We start from the raw sequence: 21,929 nt of genomic DNA, 5'->3' as shown, positions 1-21,929 counted from the left end.
ATTCTGTAACTTAGAAAACCCTAAGCGCTTTTAGACACTCAGCGTATCTGACGTTAATTTTCACGGGTATTATCATCTGACACGCTTAGCGTCTTTACTGATTGCGCTAAGCGATTCGAAAACGGTTATTAAAAGTTTAAAGGGTCGTTTTGCTTGTCGAACTGTCAGTGAAAATAGAAAAAATTGTAATTTTGTACTTTATCTTACTCTTTAGAGAAAATTACTTCTTCTTCTATACATACCTCCATAAATAATTGATAACTTCGACTTGGAAGCTATAAAACATCGAAAATGCTGAGAAGCGCCTTCAACATTTCCCTCATATAATAAGAATAATGACATATCCATAGAATAATAGATTGACATCATGTTGACATAACTCAACAATAGGTTATGAAATTCACGTAACATTGACATTTTTCATTGTTTAATTCCTAATTCACATTTGACTATTAGATACCTGAACAATTGCGATGCTGTCAATATGTGCTCAACGCGTATCCAGAAAACGATTCGCACGGCAACGAGAATACCAAAATCGACTGCTTGGTGTTCCGCTTATCGAATACGCTTACCCCTCGCTTACCTCTCGCTTACCCCTTTGAAAGCGTAACGTTTTCATGTCAAAGTTACAGAATTCGGGCCCTGATCCCGAAAACTCTTTTTTGGTTAACAATATTTTCATTTGCATTGTATTTTAGTTTGCATTTTATTACGAGTAGTTCCCTGAGTTCAAACACAAACAACAAATAGGGAAAAATTGTGCAAAAATTAAGGCGAAAAAATCATCTCAGATATCAATTGTACCAAAGTTTATAGCACGAATGGTTGTCGTCTAAGCGCACTGATTAGGTGTTCTGGTGTTTTCCAAAGGTGTTTTTTCTTAGGGTGTATTCCGTTGCTTACCTTGGTTATGGTTTTATGTTCCGTTTCTATCGGTTTCATGAAAGTTTTATTATTACGGAACACGGTTCCTGAAAAATTCGGTTATAACCTTTGAATAATTATTCAAAGGTTATAACATGGTTATAACTATCACCAAACCAACCAGCGCGAGAAAGCTGGTTTTTCTGGTTTTGTTTGTCAATCAATGTCATTTATGTCACAGAAATCAAGTAAATATTGGAAGTTCCAGTGAAAACCTCATTGAATTTCTAAAATTTGTATTAGTATTTACATCCAAAAGCAATGAAGGTAGGCAGTAAAGGTAAATAAATTTCATTAACTAAATAAAATGACTTTTTATGACCATTTAAACTTATCATGCAGCCATTATTTCTTTTAAGGAACTTTAAAAAGTCAGGAACTTTTAAAGAAAACATGAATAATAAGACAACAAGTAATCGTGAATGTTTTGTAAGCTATAAAAATATAAATATTGATTAGATTTGTTTATTTATTATTAATCTGTTTTAATATTGGACCTACAAATCTTCACTTGAGCTGTCTAACGAGTTTAACAGTTTATTAATAAAGTACTTTTCAATATTAAACTCCATTGAAAAGAAGAAGCAAACGTAAAAGCAGAGGTACATTAAAAATGCATAAAAGATAAATTCTATAACAGAGGTATTGAAATTTAGAAAACGTCAACATTTGACATTTCTAGTATTTTACCAAACCGTTCCTGAGGTGTTCATGGACGAGACAGTGTCCTGCTAAAAAACCCGTGACAATCCGAAGATTGTTCTTACTTAAATCAAGGAAAATTTTCGATTTTTCCCGTTCATAAATCTTGCAAAATTTCTTCGACTCTCTTACACCGTTGCAGGAGTCCCATTCAATATGCTATTTCGTGTATTTGATTGGATAATAATGTGTAATTCGTGGTACTACCACCAATAGCGCCACGTAAAACAGTTTTCTCATTGTTCTCGTCTCGAGACAATAATTAAATTAGAATTCTGGCGGAGCTATTAAATGTTTTGGCCGTACAAAAGGAACCGCGTATAAATTTGAAACAATATGTTAGTTTGTATTTAATAGAGAGCCGCGCGGGCCCCTCGCAGCGGGGCTCCATTGAGCTAATTTCGGACGCCGCGGGGTACTTTTTGCTGAGGCCCGCCTCCGTCGTTAAATGTGAGCCCGGTATAATCGCGCATTTGTCATGTTTACACTAAGGACCATCGGGATATTTAGGGCTCCGACGTGATTAAATTTAATTAATAACGTCTAGGAACGAGATGAGAGTGGAGTTTTTTAGTTGGCCCTTTTTTTCCTTTTATAAATTCGAAATCATTTTTTTTTCCTCGCGGATGGTTGAAGATGGGAAAATATATTGGACGTGAATGTGATTGGATTTTAAGAATATTAATTGAAATATATTACTAGATCTCCTTCATTTATTGTATTAATTGACTCTTATGCCGTGTGGTGATGGGAATAACACGGGACATAGGAAATCCCATGTAAATTTTGAAAAGATCAAATATTATCTCCCCAGATGATTTTATGCAAAAACTGTATTAGACTTTTTTGAAGAGGCGTTTTATTTGGAATAGGCATTTAAAAAGTATTTGCAAAAATTTATTTTCAAATTATTAAAAATTGATAATACGGCCCAGAGAAAGCTACAAATAAGGCTGTATTCCGTTGCAAAACCAGGCGAACCAGACCGGTAAACTACGGTAAAGAGTGGTTCCTGAAAAACATCGGTTTGATACGGAACGGTTTGGTAAAATACTGGAAACGTCAAATGTTGACGTTTTCTAAATTTCAATACCTCTATTATAAAATTTATCTTTTATGCATTTTTAATGTACCTATTCTCTGCTTTTACGTTTGCTTCTTCTTTTCAATGGAGTTTAATATTGAAAAGTACTTTATTAATAAACTGTTAAACTCGTTAGACAGCTCAAATGAAGATTTGCAGGTCCAATATTAAAACAGATCAATAATAAATAAACAAATCTAATCAATATTTATATTTTTATAGCTTACAAAACATTCACGATTACTTGTTGTCTTGTTTTTCATGTTTTCTTTAAATGTTCCTGACTTTAAGAAACAATGGCTGCATGATAAGTTTAAATGATCCTAAAAATCATTCTATTTAGTTAATGAAATTCATTTACCTTTACTGCCCACCTTCATTGCTTTTGGATGTAAATACAAAATATTATTACAAATTTTAGAAATTAAATGAGAATTTCACTCGAACTTCCAATATTTGCCTGATTTCTGTCACATAAATGACATTGATTGATAAACAAAACCAGAAAAACCAGCCTACTCGCGCTGGTTAGTTTGGTAACAGTTATAACCGAATTTTTCAGGAACCGTGTTCCGTAATAAGAAAACTTTCAGGAAACCGATAGAAACGGAACATAAAACCATAACCAAGGTAAGCAACGGAATGCACACTAAAATACCAACAAAAATATGATTTTGTCATTGTCAATTTCGTTTGTTATATTTTGTTTACAAGAATTTATGTTGTATGGAAAGGATGGTTAATTTTTTTCTAAATTGAAATGATCAGTTACAAAAGATTTGGGAGACTGAGCTGCAAACATATCTAACACCGCGGGAATACTATTTCCAGCAAAATGCCGTTTAACCATCGTAACTTTTTCAGATGTTGTTCAAATCCCAATTATTTTGTACAAAATACTCTATTTGGTACCTTTAAATTCTTGTCAAGAAAATGTGACATCAAATATAACAATGACAAAATAACATTTTTGCTGGTATTTTAACTGTATCTTAAACGAAATTCTAGACAAAAGTACAACTTTAATGTCTCTTCAAAAAAGTATAATACAACGTTTGCATAAACTTATCTGGGGAGATAATATTTGACCATTTCAAAATTTACATGGGATTTCCTATGTCCCGTGTCCCGATGCACCACACGGTATAATTTTATAGCTTAAGTGCTGGCTGAATGCTGTAAAGGCAAGTGGCCATATTTCAGAGGAAGAAGAAGAATAAGTTTATAAAATATTTACTATAACCAATGACTAAAGAATACAAGGACCAATAACATCCAAGACCAAATTGTTACCATACATCCAAACAGTGCCGTGCCACATATTTTTCTTAATTTATCTGCTTGAAGAGATGTTTATATTTTTGATAAATGTTTTGACTACGCCTATGGTGTATGACGCTTATTTAGGTGGTATCATTGTCGCTGTTAACTGAGTTTACAATTCTTCTCCATTGAGTTCTATTGTGAACTGCTTCTTCCTAATGATTCTGCATGTTAATCCCCTTTAAGTTTTCGTGGAAAATGTCCTTGTACCTTTTGAGTTGTCCACCCGGCCTCCTTTTACCGTCTACAAGCTCACCGTAAAGCAGAGATGTTGGTATGCGGTTTTCTTGCATTATGCATACGTGACCAGCCCATCTTAAGCGGGATTTTGTAACCATGACTTCAATACTTTCGCAGTTAACTCTTTCAAGGACCGATACGTTTGAGACATGATGGAACCACCGGATTCTTAAGAGTTGTCTAATGTGTCTCTGTTGCAACTTGTTTAATGCCTTCATGTGTCAGCGATACGGGAACCAGGTTTCGCTCCCATATAACATGGTGGGGATTATGATTGCTCGGTACACTGCCATTTTCGTTTTTGTACTCAAGTCATGATTGTAGAAAACCCTGTCTTTTCATTTCCAGAATGCTCTTGAGGCGCTGCTAATCCTGTGCTAAATTTCAGAGTCGATATTGGCCTTTTCCGAAATCAAACTGCCGAGGTAATTAAATTCCGCTACATATTCCAATAGTTCCTCTCCGATTTTTACAGGATTGTTATGATCTTCCGGGGGAGTGCACATGATTTTGGTTTTGTCGATGTTTAGCTTAAAAGATCGCGCACACTATACCTACACGGACCGGCACGGACCAGACCAGTAAAATCTACCGGTGAAGGTGACCGTGTTATTTAATAGAGTAGAGCACACTAGACCAGTACCAGCACGTACCGCCACAAGCCACGACCGTCAAAACAGGTCGTGTCGGTCAGGGACAAATATGACCGGCAATATTTATGCCTGGTCGTGCTGTCCGACCTAATGTGCGCACCGGCGAACCAGCACACCTCCACAAACATGCAAATATTGAAGGGTTTGTCAGTATTTCGAGTACGCTAGCTGGCTCAAGTTGCATGATGTAGGTTAGATTTCGTTTATTTTTGTTCGAACCTTTAAATCGTTTTAAATATGAATGAAAAAAAGCTTATTTTACTGGTACAAAAGTATTCAGAGCTGTGCGATACGAGCCAAGCATTTTATATATAGAGACCAAGAAAGAAAAGATGCAATATGGGAGTCGATAGCAAAAAAAAATAATCAAATTTGATTTGTGACATTCGAAAATATTGGAAAAACTTTTCTTCGAATCTTTTTAATTCAGGAAACAAATGATGAAATTCGTCATATTGCTTTCTCTTTTGATTTATAGGGTGAACCCAAAATCTTCTTTTTTTCTTAGCTTCCTTCTCTTCCTCGTCTTCTTCACACAACATGGCTAAAATAATAATTTCTTCCTCTGAACTACTCATTTTGAATACTTTTATGTTGCACGCTCTAGTAGTTGAGCCTTGACAACTGTACTTTTTTCGAAACTCTCGCTTATGTTGCTGGTCTGTGGCGGTAAAGTGTGCGATGTCATGCAGGATGCAGGTTTGTGCTGTGCTGGTCCGTACTGGTCCGTGTAGGTATAGTGTGCGCGATCTTTAAGTCCCAAAGCCTCGTATGCCCAGGTATGTGTGTTCAACATTTCTTGTAATTGTTGTAACGTGTTTGCAACTAGAGCGCAGTCATCAGCGTATTGAAGTTCTGTGATGAATTTTGTACGTGTTTTTGCCCTCAGTCTTTACCCATGGAAGTGGGTAAAAACTTAATATTATATTATCATGGTATATCTTAATATTATCATGGTAACTCTCTGATATTATCATGATAACGGCACCAAAAGGGATGCAAATACAGAAAAAATCCTTTAGCCCATGTTCGTGCTGCCCATGTTTAATCCTTAAACCCATGTTCTTACCTAACCTAATTAGGTTGTGATTTGGTTTTTTAAATAAATCAAATTTTTTAATTTTCAAACTTGAATAACTCGGTGGTTTTGGACTTATTTGAAAAACGACAAAGAGAAAATATGTTTCTTTTATGGATATCTCGATACCTACCAGCCCTGAAAATATTTGCACTTATTTAAGACTCTCCCTGTATACTGGCGATGTAATAAAGCTGTTGTACGTCATCTCTAACTAAGATAAAAAGAAAATGTGTTTCTTTCATCGAGACCATATTTGACATCGAGAAATATTTGCTCTTATTTAAGACTCACCCTGTACAGACTTAATTAAAATCACCCTGTATATATAAAAGTACATCCTGGTGTGTTTAGCAGATTATAAATATGTAAATTCAAATTAAATATAAAGTACTTTCAAGTTTCAGATTATAGAACCACAACATGGTAATTTGGCAAATAATTGGCAAAGCTGAAAAATCACTGTGCGTAAGCATATTAAAATGTATGAACAATTTTCACACTTTTTTATCGATAAATTATATACCGGGAGTATAGCAGCGTTTAATTTTGCTATGAATAAATATTAAAATGTGTGAAATAATCGACTAATCTTCAGTTACTTTATTAAATGCAATTTCTGCTACTTTTTTAGATGGTTAGGTGTAATATGTTAAAAACTTAGTTAGAGATGACGTACAACAGCTTTATTACATCGCCAGTATACAGGGAGAGTCTTAAATAAGTGCAAATATTTTCAGGGCTGGTAGGTATCGAGATATCCATAAAAGAAACATATTTTCTCTTTGTCGTTTTTCAAATAAGTCCAAAATAACCGAGTTATTCAAGTTTGGAAATTAAAAAAAATGATTTATTTTTTAAAAATTTGAGAGTGATAGCACCGGATTTTTGTTCTGTATAATTTGCAATTTGCATCCCTTTTAGTGTCGTAACTATGATAATGTCAGAGGTTAAGAAATTTTACCGTGGAAAAATTTGCCGTATACAGGGAGTTCTAAAAACCTTTCTAAAATATAGGTACAGGAAAATTTTAAAAAATGCATGATTTTTTTCAACATCTTTTTTTGAAAAAAAAAACTTATAGGCGTAATCCTGGATACTGAAGGCTTCTTCTTCTTTTCTTTTCACAGACACAAAATAAAGTAAACAAGGATGACTACACTGGAAGATATCACTCTGGGTGATATCACAGTTTAATCACACATCACAGTTTTATCGCAGTTGTGGTAATATCCTGTGACTTTGGTTAGGTCATCAAAAGTGATATGAGCGTAAACCCCACTATAGGTTAAAGATCTAAGAAAAAATGTCTCAAAAGACAGGAGCAAATGAATAATGACAAACAATATTTTATGGATGCAAAAAACTATATCACATTTATTTTCGTAGTAATCTCTTCATAAAATTATACAGAATTTCAGAAACCATTACAATACATTATCACATATTTATAAAGTTTAAATTATGCCATGCTTTGTTACCAGTTGCTTTGTAGTCAAAATTAAATACGATTGATTCATTGTGCGCAGTACAGCTTTAGGTGTTCTTCGGTACAAGATCTACTGCAACACTCGTCAACAATGCCTCTTTTTCTAACTTCTCGATTGATGGTTGACACGAGTGAATTGAAATTGGGACCGTATGATTCCATATCGTCCGATAGTGGATTGAAATGGTTTAAATAATCTTCGTACTTGTTGAATTTTAGAGGTATTCGCTTTGCTAGGAAGTTGTTGTCTGTAAGAAACAAGTACCTATGAAACTTTATATAACAAAATTTACTCATCAAAATTGTTAGAGAACTTTTTGAACTGGAACTTCTTTAGGCGCGTTGGGGGTAAAAATTCAAAGCCGTAATGCTCGGGCTGGCAAGAGGAAAAGTGATAGCGGCAGTGTTGCCACAGCTACTTGACAGCTAAACTTAATACTGTACCAACCTTGATGTGGTCATGCATATTTTCATCGATAGGTTTGTAGCTTCTGAATAACGGTCTAGGTAAAGCATCTAGCTCATTTGCCAGCTCAGAATTAGAATTTAGGAGTTAGTAACTCGCATTTTTATTGGAGGACACTGTCATATTTATTTCAGACCAAAAATCAACGCGAATACCTATTCGTATAATTTAATGAAATTACTGTAAATCACTATAAATAATGAATTATTTGTAACTGATTTAATTTCTGTATTATTAACCCAGTAAATGATGGAGATAAACAATTGTGAGTGATTAAAATTTTATTTTAAGATGAAACTTGAAACAATTCTGAGAATTCGAATACTGAATAATTGAATAATGACAAGACAAGTGATATCTGTCTAAAAATGACAGCGATTTAGGGTGTATTCCGTTGCTTACCTTGGTTATGGTTTTATATTCCATTTCTATAGGATTCCTGAAAGTTTTCTTATTACGGAACACGGTTCCTGAAAAATTCGGTTACAACTGTCACCAAACTAACCAGCGCGAGAAAGCTGGTTTTTCTGGTTTTGTTTGTCAATCAATGTCATTTATGTGACAGAAATCAAGCAAATATTGGAAGTTCGAGTGAAATTCTCATTTAATTTCTAAAATTTGTAATAATATTTTGTATTTACATCCAAAAGCAATGGAGGTAGGCAGTAAAGGTAAATAAATTTCATTAACTAAATAGAATTACTTTTAGGACCATTTAAACTTATCATGCAGCCGTTGTTTCTTAAAGTCAGGAACATTTCAAGAGAACATGAAAAACAGGACAAGTAATCGTAAATGTTTTGTAAGCTATAAAAATATAAATATTGATTAGATTTGTTTATTTATTATTGATCTATTTTAATATTGGACCTGCAAATCTTCACTTGAGCTGTCTAACGAGTTTAACAGTTTATTAATAAAGTACTTTTTAATATTAAACTCAATTGAAAAGAAGAAGCAAACGTAAAAGCATAGAATAGGTACATTAAAAATGCATAAAAGGTAAATTTTAAAATAAAGGTATTGAAATTTAGAAAACGTCAACATTTGACGTTTCCAGTATTTTACCCAAACCATATGACCCAAACCGTTCCGTATCAAACCCATGTTTTTCAGGAACCGCTCTTTGCCATAGTTTACCGGTCTGGTTCGCCTGGTTTTGCAACGGAATACAACCTTAGAGTAATAATTTGGTTATGTAAAATTTAGAGTGGCAATTTTGATTATGCAAAAGAAATACCTAAATATTCTATGGGTTTACTGGTTACCTAACGATGAACATTAATTTAAAAATAAATCCCCAACATGAATAATGAACCAAAAATTTAAACAAAAACAGACCACAGACCACACAAAACAAATTGTTGGTTAGTAACAGTTAGTAGTCAGAAATATAGATAGTAGAGAATTATCGTTTTTTAATAAAAATTAAAAAATCATTATAAAATTATAAAGCTAGAATAGTATACGGTTTTATATTAACTCTAATTTTTTTGAAGTTTATAAAAAAAGCATTCATAAAAAAATATTTGTTCTTCAAATCCTTCAATTTAATAGTTGTTAGTAAGAAGTTTCACTTAAATATGCGCACAATTTTTTAATACAGGTAGCTGTTATTTTTTAACTACTCCAAGATATTTATATTGAATTGAATTCAATCAACTCAAAATTATGGTACCTTATAAAAATTAACCAGTGGAAAACTTTAAGCGGAACTCAATGACTTGGAAGACTCCATCCGTAATCTGGAATGGGAATCCTCCAACGGTCTAAGACACTCCAAGAAATTTCTCAGAACTTACGACCGAGAAAAATCAAAGATTTTCGTCGATTTACTTAAAAACAATCTTCGGATCGTCACGAGATTTTTAACAGGACACTGTCTCCTCAACGAACACCTCAGTAGATTGAAGCTAAGAAACATCGGCAAAAGCAGATTCTGTGGGGAAAATGGGGAAACAGTGGAAACACCAGAACACTTTATCAATGAGTACGCCGAGACGACGAAAATTCATGCCATAAACTTGACTGATATCAGAGAATGGAGAACTAGCTGCTGTGAAATCGTCTCAGATACTGGCTTGTGTGAAAAGTATTTGCACCCGATATACTTTGGATTAATTTTAAGTTTCTCCGAAAAGTATAAAATTGGGTTTTAAAACTTACCAAATTTTTTAGACGGTTGAAAGTACAATTTATCGCAAACTAGCTCCAAAATAGCATCCAACTTATCCCCACAATAACGTCTAGACTCAGATGGAGCAGTATTCGAGACATAAATGCAAGAGAATAAAACTACCAGCACCAGAGTAACTTTCATTCTGCCCTTTCTAACTAAAGTCAGACTCTTTCTAAGAAAATAACCTTGACGAAAGATAGAATGAAAGTGAATGTAACAAAAACATTTCCGGGCTTCTTATATATTTGGATCCCGGAAAATATCCAGGTTGATATATGAATATTGATGAAGGTGTTATCCATTCGTCAAGAAATAATTTCAAGAGACATTTTTGACGTTTGGAAGGTCAGGTGCAAAGGCGTCTTAATTTTAGATCCCTGCAAACATTCAAAACACTTATTGGCCCTGTCGATATAGGAGAGGAGATGGGGATATTTTTGGAATTAAGAAGTGTTTCACCTACGGTAAACAAGTCGCTAATACATAGGGACAAAATTCGGTAGAGCAAACTACAGAATGAGTTACTTTTTTGCCATTGCTTATATTGTGAATAATACGGAATACGGTTCCTAAGAAATATCGGTCATTATTGTCACCCATTGAATAAAAATCAGTAACTTTTTCACATTTGACATAAAGAAATGGGTTTTACCTTTGAATAAGAAGACTAAGGAAGGAGCATATCAAACATCTTAGGTACACTGCGATGGGCCTCAAATATGGCCGACTTAAATTCCGGTTTATCAGTGTCGTTCTAATTTTATTTAAAAAATGTAAAACTATGATGTAGGGTAGACGTGGGGTAGACTCAATAATTTGTTGTTTTATTTTACGTTGTGAATAAATCTTGGTAGTTATTAAAATTGTTATAAAAATATATAATTCTAATAAAAATAGATAAGTTATAATAAGTATTTATTAACACAAACATCCGATACGCTACTGAAGCAGGTAAGTCAAATTAACGTATCTAAATTCTTTGACATCTAATCTTTGACAAGTAATAAATAAAAGTTAAAATGCAAGAAAAATATATAATTTAGTTAATTTAAGTGAATTTCATAAATGATCGGTTTACTACACGTATGTATATTATATAGTCACTTACTAGCGAAAAGTTGTTCCATTATTTCACTCAATTTTTGCCGAGATCTACCGCACGCTACACAACCAAAACTATTTTAGAATCTTTTTCGATAAATCGCGATAGTGTCACTGTTAATTTAAGTTCTGCCACAATTTCCATCTAGATTTACTACCTTTATACAACTATCAGTAGTAGAATAAATAATAAATAACATAAAATAAGCTCTGTAAAGACTGACAAATCCACAAAATTTCAAATCAAATTCAAATGTGTCAAATGAATCGTCAAACAGAACTGTCAAGGATCCCCACCCTAGAGTGCTTTTATGGTGCTTTTTCCGCCCACCATGCATGAATACATGGATAGCATTATGCTTCTTCCTTAGTCTTCTTATTCAAAGGGTTTTACGATGAAAGTAAATTTAAATTTATAAATGTAGCGGTATGTATAAAATAGACTAACTAAATCTTATAGCTTCCATTTTTATATAAATCAATATGTCGAAAGAAAAATTAGTCTCTACCGGGTGCTGGTGCATCGTCGTTGAAAACAGAAAATTCCATGCAACCCGCCAAGTCGAGTACAGCCGTACCATCCTTTTCTCGAAGGTATTAACGGCACTTTTGACCACCCTGTAACTTCGTTGAGGATAAAGCAAAAAAATTAATTTTCACTAAACAGGAGGACATACCTACTATAGCTGGCTAGATTACGAAAATATCTAGTAATTATACCTCATAGTTTATGGATTATTTGTTGTCAATTTTTTTTAATTTCGACATTGACTCACTGACACATCACCAAAATTCTAAGGTACTTCTAGATGTGTCACAAACTCCAAATTTTGAATTTTAGATAGCTTTATACTTATAACCAAAAGAAAAAAAGGAAAATCTCGAAATATCTTTATGGAATAAAAGTTAGCTGTCTAGCCTCTACCAGTAACTGACTTTCCAGTTCAGAAAAAGGTAGAAAACTAGAACCTATCGAAGCGGTGTCTTCTGATTTTATTTATATATGAATGTTACAACAATAACTCAAGGATTATGAATTAGTGCCACTCAAACTTCTTTGACTTCGACAGTGACTCACTCACCGCAATCAAAATTCTAAGGTACTTCTAGATGTGTCACAAACTTCAAATTTTGAATTTTAAGTAGCTTTAAACTTGTAACCAACGGATAAAATGAAAAATCTCAAAATATTCTTATGGATTAAAAGTTAGATGTCTACCCGCTACTGGTAAGTGACTTTCCGGCTATGGTAATAGGAGAACCGGCTATAGGATTGTTTTGCAAATGTGGGTTTTTATATAAAGGCACCTGGTCCATCTATCTAAAATATTATCAGTGTTACAGTGTTGCCGGATCATTTGAAAAGTGGTAGCATATTTGTTATTTTAAATGGAAACGGCACCATAATTAAAAAAGAATAATCTACCATTTCGATTACTAAGTAAATCTAAACAGTGCCCTTAAGAATAAAGTTTTTTTTAATTAGCAGAGAATATAATATCGGGCAATTGCCAAATCGTTATTATTATTACAGAAATAAAGATGTCTAATATTGATACTAACAATTTGTAACGAAATTGTTGAATACGTGCTTAAAGGGAAACTAAATAAAAATAAACTGACTTATAAAAAGATCTCGCAACCTTTTATAATGAAAGAATTGTATTGCGATACTTGGCATTTTTTGCGTTCTATGTTTTTGATGGGATTAATTTTACAGCGAAGTCGTAAATGTTTTTTAAAGATCGGCTTATACTGAATACACATGCCAAATTTGAACAATTTTAGCCAAGCCAATTTTAAGTAATTTATGCTAACTACACTATTTTTAAATTAAAACTGAACAGGTAACAATGGAAAACCAGTCAAATGTCAAAATACCTTAAGTTGTCAACCTATAATTTTATCATTGTTGAATGTAATTTGAATTTTGAATGCAGCAAAAACCTAACGTTTGGAAAATACAATTTGACATTGACAAAATTATAGGTCTACAGCTTAAGGTACGTTGACATTTGCCTGGTTTTGAAATGTTACCTGTCCAGTTTTAATTTAAAAATAAATGCAGTTTTTCTTAAATTAGTTAAAAACGACTTGTTCAAAATTGTTCGAATTTGGCATGCGTATTCAGCATACGCAGACCTTTTAAAATCCTATTTTCAACTTCGCTGTAGAATTACCAGGGAGTCAATATTTGGACAGTTATGTTTTCAAGACGATGCACTACCCGGTATATTGATCTGTTACAACTAAGCAGAGATAGAGTATTAGAGATTTTTCTAATCATACTTACCAGATTTTTTAGACGGTGAATAATATTGATTATTACAAAGTATCTCTAAAAATGTGTCTAAAGCCGGACCACAGTAATGTTTGGCTTGCAATGGTACAGTACTTGACATAAAAAAGCAACAAAATAAAACTGCAAAAACCAACGTAGGTTTCATCTTTCTTATACTATAATAAACCAAACGATTTGGAGGTTTGAACTAAAGTGGTGTATGGACAACATCTTCGTCACTTTATATATCGATATTTTGAGGAAAATAAAATATTATATGAATATTAATGAAAAGATCACACGTCAAGAAAATAATTTTGGAAGACGGTTGAAAATTTTCGAAGGGCAAAATAGGGCAGCATAGGTAATATACGTCACGTCTGTAGGTAGCAAGGGCCTTGTACTTTAACTTCGTTAAGAATGAGAAAATAGACGGTCGTCAACAAGAAACAAATAGAACGTCAATCATGGTTGATGCCTAGACAAATTAACTTAAGAGACTAACGACTAAATGCATGATTAATAATTAATAATGTTAATAATGTATATGCCTATGCCTTTGAACTAAATACAGCCAGCAATAAAGTGGGTCTCAAAATGAATTTATCAAAAACTAAAGTAATACACAACGAACTAGTGGAAAGAAGAAACATTCTAACAAATAACACAGCACTGGAAATAGTAGAAGAATATATATATTTGGGACAATACACAGCTCGGAATTTCTACTACCAGAAATCTCAACAGAAGAGTTAAGTTAGCATGGAGTACTTATGGAAGAAACTCAATCAAATTCAAATCTAGAATGCTGCTCTATCTAAAGAAGAAAACATTCGACCAATGTGTACTACAGGTCATAGCCTATACATGCGAAACCTGGACATTTAAAAAGGACATCATGAGGAAACTGCAGGTCGCACAACGCTCAATGGAACAAAATATGCTGGGAATAACCAAGAGAGACCGTAAAAGAATAGAGTAGATACGACAAAACAAGTGTCCTCAAGTGGTCCCTCAATAGGCAGGACACCTGGCAAGAAAAATAGACAACAGATGGGCCACAACAATTACAGCACGGTATCCACGAGGGATTAAGAGACCTAGAAGAAGACCGAACCTGAGATGGGACCATGATATTAGGAAATTAGCAGGGATAACTTGGACCCGCATAGCCTACAATAGACAACAATAAAGCCAATAGGCCCAAATACAAAGAAAGTATGTGAAGGAGGCTACACCATAATTGGAAATGGTTGAATAAGCTGAAAATGATTATGATGATGCCGTAATGATGATGATGTGGTAATACATTAACAGGTAACAATGCAAAACCAGGCAACTGTCAACATACGTTAAGTTGACAGTCAAATGATTTTAATGTTAAATAAAATTTGTTGTACTGTCTACAATACTACGTTATAGTACATATACGGCTAGTATGTAGTGTGACAGAAATACATTTTTGTAATTTAAAACTTTTTTTTTAACGTTTAAGGAAATACAATTTTACATTGATAAAATCATAGGATGACAACTTATATTATGTTGGTATTTGCTTGGTTTTGCATTGTTGCCTGTTTTAACTTAAAAATACATGCAGTTTTTCTTAAATTAGTTAAAATCGGCTTGTCCAAAATTATTTAAATTTGCAGACTGCATACGCAGACTTTTAAAAAACGTATTAACGACTTGGCTGTAAAATCAACATGGGAGGCAATATTTGGATAGTTCGTAATAGAAATTTGTATAAAATTTCCTATGTTTCCAACCATGATGTAGAATGTAGAATGTTTAGGAGGGTAGTTAATCACCGCGACCTTACAGATCTATTGTGTGTTCCCCTTTCTTGAGTTATAACGAGTTATAACTCATCATACAGTTTCAGGGCTTTAACAGAAGCCAGTATCTGAGACGACTCCACAGAGGCCAGCTCTCCTTTCTCGATATCAGCCGTAGCAAAGTTCATGGCACGAATGGTTAGGTTAGGCGCACTCAATGATAAGGTGTTCTGGTGTTTCCCCATTTTCCCCACAGAATCTGCATTCGCCTGTTATAAACCCCGTGACAATCCAAAGATTGTTTTTACTTAAATCAAGGAAAACCTTTGATTTTTCTCGGTCGCAAGTTCTGAGGAACTTTTTTGAGTGTCTTAGACCATTGGAGGAGGCCCATTTCAAGTTACGGATGGAGTCTTCCAGATTCTTCAGTTCCGCTTTCAGTTGGTTCCCATTTGAAAAACAGAACGGTCCTGGTCCAGCTAGTGGAGTGTTCGCTCCTTTCATAGCTAGATCATTTGCTTTTTCATTGCCTTCTATCCCTTGGTGAGCAGGCACCCAGAGTAGGAGGACTTTATTTTCTTTACCTAATTTGTTGAGCTTCTCTAGGCATTCTTTGACCAACTTCGAATTGATGGTTACTGAGTTGATCGCGTTTAGTGCTGCTTGACTATCGGACAGGATGGCAATTTCCTGTTTTCGATAGTTCCTATCTAAGATAAATTGTACGCATCTTTCGATAGCGTAAATTTCTGCCTGAAGGATACTGAGGTAGGTGCCCATTGGTTCGGAGTATTTAGTTTTCGGCCCAAATACTCCTATCCCTGTCCCTGCTTTGGTTTTGGAAGCATACCACGTTATGGTATGACAACGATAATGCACCATCCGGTATATACTGAGCCGATGCATAACCCCGTAGTTTAGTTCAAAATCACAACTGATTACAGTCAGTAGTAATACTAGTAAAATTTCATAATTAAAACCAATGTCAATGCAAGAAGATATTATGTTACTTCAGTAAACTTTCTGTAGCTAAACGTTTTAATTGCTGCCCATTTTAATTAAACCCCCTGTAATTACATATTGATTCACTGGCGATACGGGGACCTTAATACGGAGCTTGAGTTTTATATCGTATCGATAATATTTTCCCATTTTTTGCTCTTTCTCTCTCTGCTCTGATGTCGGCGGTATTTTAATGCCGATCCACGCCAAATATTTATTCGCAACCGAGTCAAAATTCTACGTTTACGGCCCCATAAAATACAAAAGGCAAATTGGATTAAGGGAATATAAGTCGGATGAATCGATTCGGTATCGGAAAATATGTTGAAGTTTATCGTCGGGCGAAAATATAAATTTCGTTAATTTCCGTCTTGCGGTTAAATTAAATAATAAACTTGTCGATGTCGGAAAGTCCGAGATTCCTCATGTAAAAATAAGATTTATTTTTCATATTGTTACGCTTTCCGTCGGTTCCGTGTGGATAGAAAGTCACAATTTATTCTACACTAAGTAACAAAAACAATAACGATAAAAGACTTAAAGAACTATTTAGAAACTATTTATAACTATTTATCTAGAAAAAATTTATTTTTAATTTAGCGCTGCAACTGTACTCGTCTATTTGTTTCTGTCCTCCTCAGGTCCCAGGCGTCGGCTTATATACCCAAAGCTAAACAGTTCTAGAATAATCCGTTAGACGTTAGATCTTTAGGTGCATAGAGAAGGTTTAGAATGTTCTCGTATGTACTCCTCCATTCCAGTGGAACTCGATTGTTCTCGAACGTTCGAATGAATCATTACGGTGTGTATTCCTTAATGCGATATTAAGGTCATATGGGGGCGGGATATAGGTATTAGTTAGTTTGGTTAGGCCGAGTCCACACGGGTCCGCAACAATATCAACATAGGTCCGATTCTGCTTTGTTTCGTAGCCACAAGGTGTTAAAGTCTTAATAATCTTTCGATTTATTATAATTTTCTAATTTCTAAAATATAAGTACTTTTAGTGATTCGAATGAAATTTTGAGGGTAAAAGTTACTATACGTTCTACGTCTATTTTAATGCTAAAAAAGTGGAGATACATTCATCAGGTAGGTGCATATGGGTTATCACTGGAATATTTTTCAATTGCATATGCACCACTGACTTTTTTCTTTTGATATCAAAATTGTTTAGGCCGTTTAATGCCAATTAAAAGTCATCTCTTGATATTTTATTAAACATTTTTAATAAAATATCAGGAGATATTTTTATTTTTTTAAAATAGTCACAATAATTTATTATTAAATATTATTTCTATTAGTTATTATTACTATTAGTCCAACCTAACAGCAACTTCAAATAAAAAAAATTGGCGCCGGGAGGCACGTATAGCCGCCCATACTAAAATATGTTAATATCTCGAAAACTGCGACTTTGACTGATTTTGATGTTATTACAAATTTTGTTGCAAATATTATTCCTAATCTTAATTTGAAAACCGCGTTTCGCTAGCTACTGTAATTTTGAAGTTACGATTTTTTTTAATTTTTAACCCCCTCCTATACCCCCTTACCAACCCCCCACCCCCACAAAAAACTAATGGCCAGATTCTCGGGTGCCACAGTATTTTTGTGCCAAATTTGGTTAAAATCGGTTCAGCGGTTTTTGAGTTTCGTGTTACAGATGGACAGACGGACAGACAGACAGACAGACGGACAAACAGACAGACACCACGAAAATATTTTGTATTTAGGTCAATTATGACCCAAATAAGTCATTTTGAGTGAAATTAGAGAACAACGGTATACGGTCGAGTCGGCCGCTGCTGGCACGTATACGTAGACGTAAAGAATCTTTTACGTGTGTAAAAAATAAAAAATATAAGAAATGCGCATGCGTACGTAAACGTTTACGTGTTTGTAGGCCGACTCGACCGTATGCTGTTGTTCTCTATTATTTTTTTTTTGCCGATCCTAATAGCCTACCATACCTATTAGTACGGTCGGCTAAGAATAATGATATTTAGAATAATTACAAAAAAAAACTAATTTTAAAAAGTTTTAACAATCTGTAACACTAAAACTATGCATGTCCATACCCATATTTACAGAAACTTTTTTTATATTTTTTGATTAGAATCAATGAGTACTTATTTAAAACTTTCGCAAGATAATGATATTATTTTTTAAAATTTGTTATTAGACTTGGATCAAATTAATAAAATTGCGTTTGTTTCATCGAGGAGGCCGAAATCGACAAAATATTAAGAAACAACTTTTAATCGGCATTAATCTGCTTACACTATTTCACTATCAAGAGAAAAAAAAAATCAGTGGCGTACATGCTTTTTTTAGAAAAATATTCCAATGATAACCAATTTGCACGTCCCTGGTGAATGTGTCGGGTCGACACTTTCTTAGCATTAAAATATGTCGCACTTATATAACTTAAACCCCCAAAATTTCTATGTTGATCTATGTTGATATGAAAAATAAATATTATTTTTACGTGAGGAATTCACCACGAAAGATGGCACATGTTTTTTGAAACACCCTGTAAAACAATAAACTTTTTATTTCTAACCGCAATTTCTCTAGACGGATGCCATTATTCGCCAATTTTGAAGTACAATTAGTGGCAAAATTTAAAAGTTTGTTAACGTTTTCTACTAATTGAAAATTACTACCTCTTTTTTTGACGTTCTGAAATTAGAGTTTCAAAATCTTCTACGCTAATTGAAACCACTGTGTTTATTCCACGCCAACCAATTTATTCCACTAAATTCGAGGTTCTGAATACATGAAGGTTAAAACGCATAAATTAAACATAAAGGCAAGTACCTTTAAAACGAAATCAGTTCAAACCAAGTTCAAACATAATGAACTATGTGACAATATTTAAACTCAATATTATCTTAACTAATATGTTAATAATAACTTTTCGATTATCCCTGTACAATCATCCGTACAGGATCCATTAACCACTCACGGTATTAATTAGGTTTCAACTAACTAATTAGCCTCGTATATCGAATATCCTTATTAAAGTATTTAAAACATACTTAAAGCGAAAATACATGGCTTACGATAATGACGACAGCCAATTAAGGATATTCTATTTTTTTCCGCGATATTCGTTACGTCTTTATCCTTTTCTAACCCCCGGTACAAAGGGAAACGAACGATCAAACGAGGGTTCAGCGTTGCCAGCTTGCCAAATTTCATTTCTTTAGAATTCTGACGAAATATACCTCGTGAAACATTAAGCATTATTTGTAAATAATTTTTTTAACAACAAGAAGAAGAACACCTCAGTGGTTTGAAGCTAAGAAACAACGGCGAATGCTGCTTTGTTTCGTAGCCACAAGGTGTTAAAGTCTTAATATTCTTTCTTAAATAATTTTCTTCCAAGTACTTTTAGCGATTCGAATGAAATTTTGAGGGTAAAAGTTACTATAAATTTTACATAGTTTAATGCTAAAAAAGTGGAGATAAGTTTATCAAGGACGTGCATATGGGAAAACGAGGAAACACTAAAACACCTTATCACTGAGTGCGCCGAGACGACAACCATTCGTGCCATAAAATTTGATACGACTGATATTTGAGATGGAGAACTAACCTCTAAAAAACCGTCTCAGATACTGGCTTTTATCAAAGCCCTGAAACTGTATGATGAGTTGCAACTCAAGAAAACCTCACTGTGGTTGACTCCCCCCTCTTGTATTTTTTTTATACCGACTTGATGATTTTTTTGGTATCAAAATTCATCTCATATTTAAAAAATGTGTGTACCTGTCGATGTGTTAATGTTAGTTAATGTTATTAAATGTTTTACGTATGTTTGTAACCAACGAGATATATCTACGTTCAATGGTAAGTTCATTTTTATGGTAACAAAACATAATACATAATTTAAAATTATTGTTATAATGTACTCGTAGTTCCTTCAAAAAGATCAAAATGTGTTCAAAACGTCGGAATATTTCTATTTGAATTATATTAATTAAATGAGACCAAGTACCAAGATTAATTAACCAGAAATATACAAAAAAAGGCCAAAGAAGTCAACAAAAAATAAATCTTACAAACAAGTAGACGTTCACAAGAGTATCGTTAATACATTTTTACTCGCGTAATACCGTATGATCGAATAAAAACGGCGTCCAGTTGGCTTGGAAATGACGATCGATGACATTTCCCATATAAATTTACATATAAAATGACAGCGATTTTCATTTCATAGCCATCGCTGACGCCGTTTTTATTCGATTATACGGTATTAAAGTTCTTCCTATGTCTGGGTAAAAATTCCCGGACTCGACAACACCGCAAGGGTCTCCTGGCGAATCCACCAGGTGGAGTGTCTAAATGCGGGCTCGCAAACGTGTTATTAGTAATTATTAAATTGTGGCTGTTGCGAAATGTTTATTTCATAAGCAATTAGGCTGAAAATATGGAGGTACGACCATTAGCGAATTGAAAATAGCTTCTGTAGTCGGTTTGGGAACTTTGTAACGAATTTATTTTGCTCGTTTAGTCTATTAATAGACCTATTATACTATTAAATTAGTTATTAAAACTGGTAAAAATATGTATTTCTAATAAACGTTAATTAGTCATATATATTTATTATGGTTATGAATCGGCTCAAGATATACCGGGTGGTGCATCGGCGATGGAAACATAGGAAATCCCAAAAATTTTGAACTGTCCAAATATTGGCTCTCCTGTTAATTTTACAGCTAAATGGTAAATAGGCTCATAGGCTAGGTGGTAAAGGTCTGCGTATGCTGAATACACATGCCAAATTTGAACAATTTTGGACAGACAAATTTTTAAGTAATCTAAGAAAAAAATTCTTACTGAATTACAATATAATTTCAATAGTCCGGACGCTCTGTAGAACGGGCACGCCAGTGATCCGGACAAGGCTATTATCCGGGCTTATAAAAATTTGACACAAAGACCTCAGTGCGGAACACAGAACTCGAATGGCCAGATGCTACGTCTTCTCTGTGTTACTCTATGGATGTGAGAGCTGGACACTGGATTTACAGACCGAAAAGAAAATAGAAGCCTTCGAAATGTACGTGTGTACAGACGGATGCTGCGAATCTCATGGGTACAATGGATCACCAACGATGAAGTACTTCAGCGCATGCAGAAACAAGAGATACTGAATACCATCAAGAAAAGAAAAATGCAATACCTGGGTCATGTGATGAGAGGTGATAAATGCGAAATACTGCGCCTCATAATCGAGGGCGAAGTGTAAGGGAAAAGATCAGTAGGAAGACGCCAGAACTTACGGCTAAAAGATTTAAAGAGATGGTTTGAACGCTCGTCTGCGGAAATTTTCCGGGCTGCAGTTTCCAGAGCCACAATTGCCATTTGGATCGCCAACCTTCGGCAGAAGAGGGCGTGATAAGAAGAAGAATAAACATTGGCACCTAAAATCCGGGCGCAAAAAAAATCATATGCGAAATCTCACAATTTTCCAATCTGGACAAGCATAAATGTTTGCTTTTTGTTTATGAACTGAGTCTATATTTCTGGGTTAAACACATGGTACAAATAAAACAAGGTATGATCGATAGCGGCTCCAATTTCGTTAAGTTTGCGCATACCACCTGTGACGTCA

General features: G+C 34.1%; 2 protein-coding genes across 4 annotated transcripts in view; one reads left to right on the top strand and one right to left on the bottom strand.

Moving 5' to 3' along the window:
* The window catches only part of LOC115875206 (homeobox protein aristaless-like), a 239,255-nt gene that overhangs the window by 198,138 nt on the left and 19,188 nt on the right, over positions 1-21,929 (top strand). The gene's annotated exons all lie outside the window — the stretch shown is intronic.
* LOC115875219 (probable insulin-like peptide 5) lies at positions 7,373-13,723 on the bottom strand. Of its 2 annotated transcripts, none has more exons than XM_030890631.1 (2): positions 13,536-13,723; positions 7,373-7,744 (listed from the first exon to the last, which is right to left on the bottom strand). In XM_030890631.1, the coding sequence occupies exons 1-2, from the start codon at positions 13,687-13,689 to the stop codon at positions 7,524-7,526; spliced, it is 375 nt and encodes a 124-aa protein (XP_030746491.1). In that variant the 5' UTR covers positions 13,690-13,723; the 3' UTR covers positions 7,373-7,523. The 2 variants fall into 2 exon arrangements, with proteins under 2 accessions (XP_030746491.1, XP_030746500.1); XM_030890640.1 differs by lacking the exon at positions 13,536-13,723 and adding an exon at positions 10,129-10,327.

This window comes from Sitophilus oryzae, unplaced genomic scaffold (genome assembly GCF_002938485.1).
Source record: "Sitophilus oryzae breed Bouriz unplaced genomic scaffold, Soryzae_2.0 scaffold_1046_pilon_pilon, whole genome shotgun sequence".
NCBI lineage: Eukaryota > Metazoa > Arthropoda > Insecta > Coleoptera > Curculionidae > Sitophilus > Sitophilus oryzae.
The sequence above is the reverse complement of the archived record's forward strand: the minus strand, read 5'-3'. Positions and strand labels throughout refer to the sequence as shown.

Bases quoted from the DNA above. Each gene is read 5' to 3' on its own strand.
- LOC115875219 (XM_030890631.1), bottom strand. From the start codon at position 13,689: ATGAAACCTACGTTGGTTTTTGCAGTTTTATTTTGTTGCTTTTTTATG. The intron at 7,745-13,535 runs GTAAGTATGATT...TGTTTCTTACAG, and splicing joins TTCACCGTCTAAAAAATCTG to ACAACAACTTCCTAGCAAAG.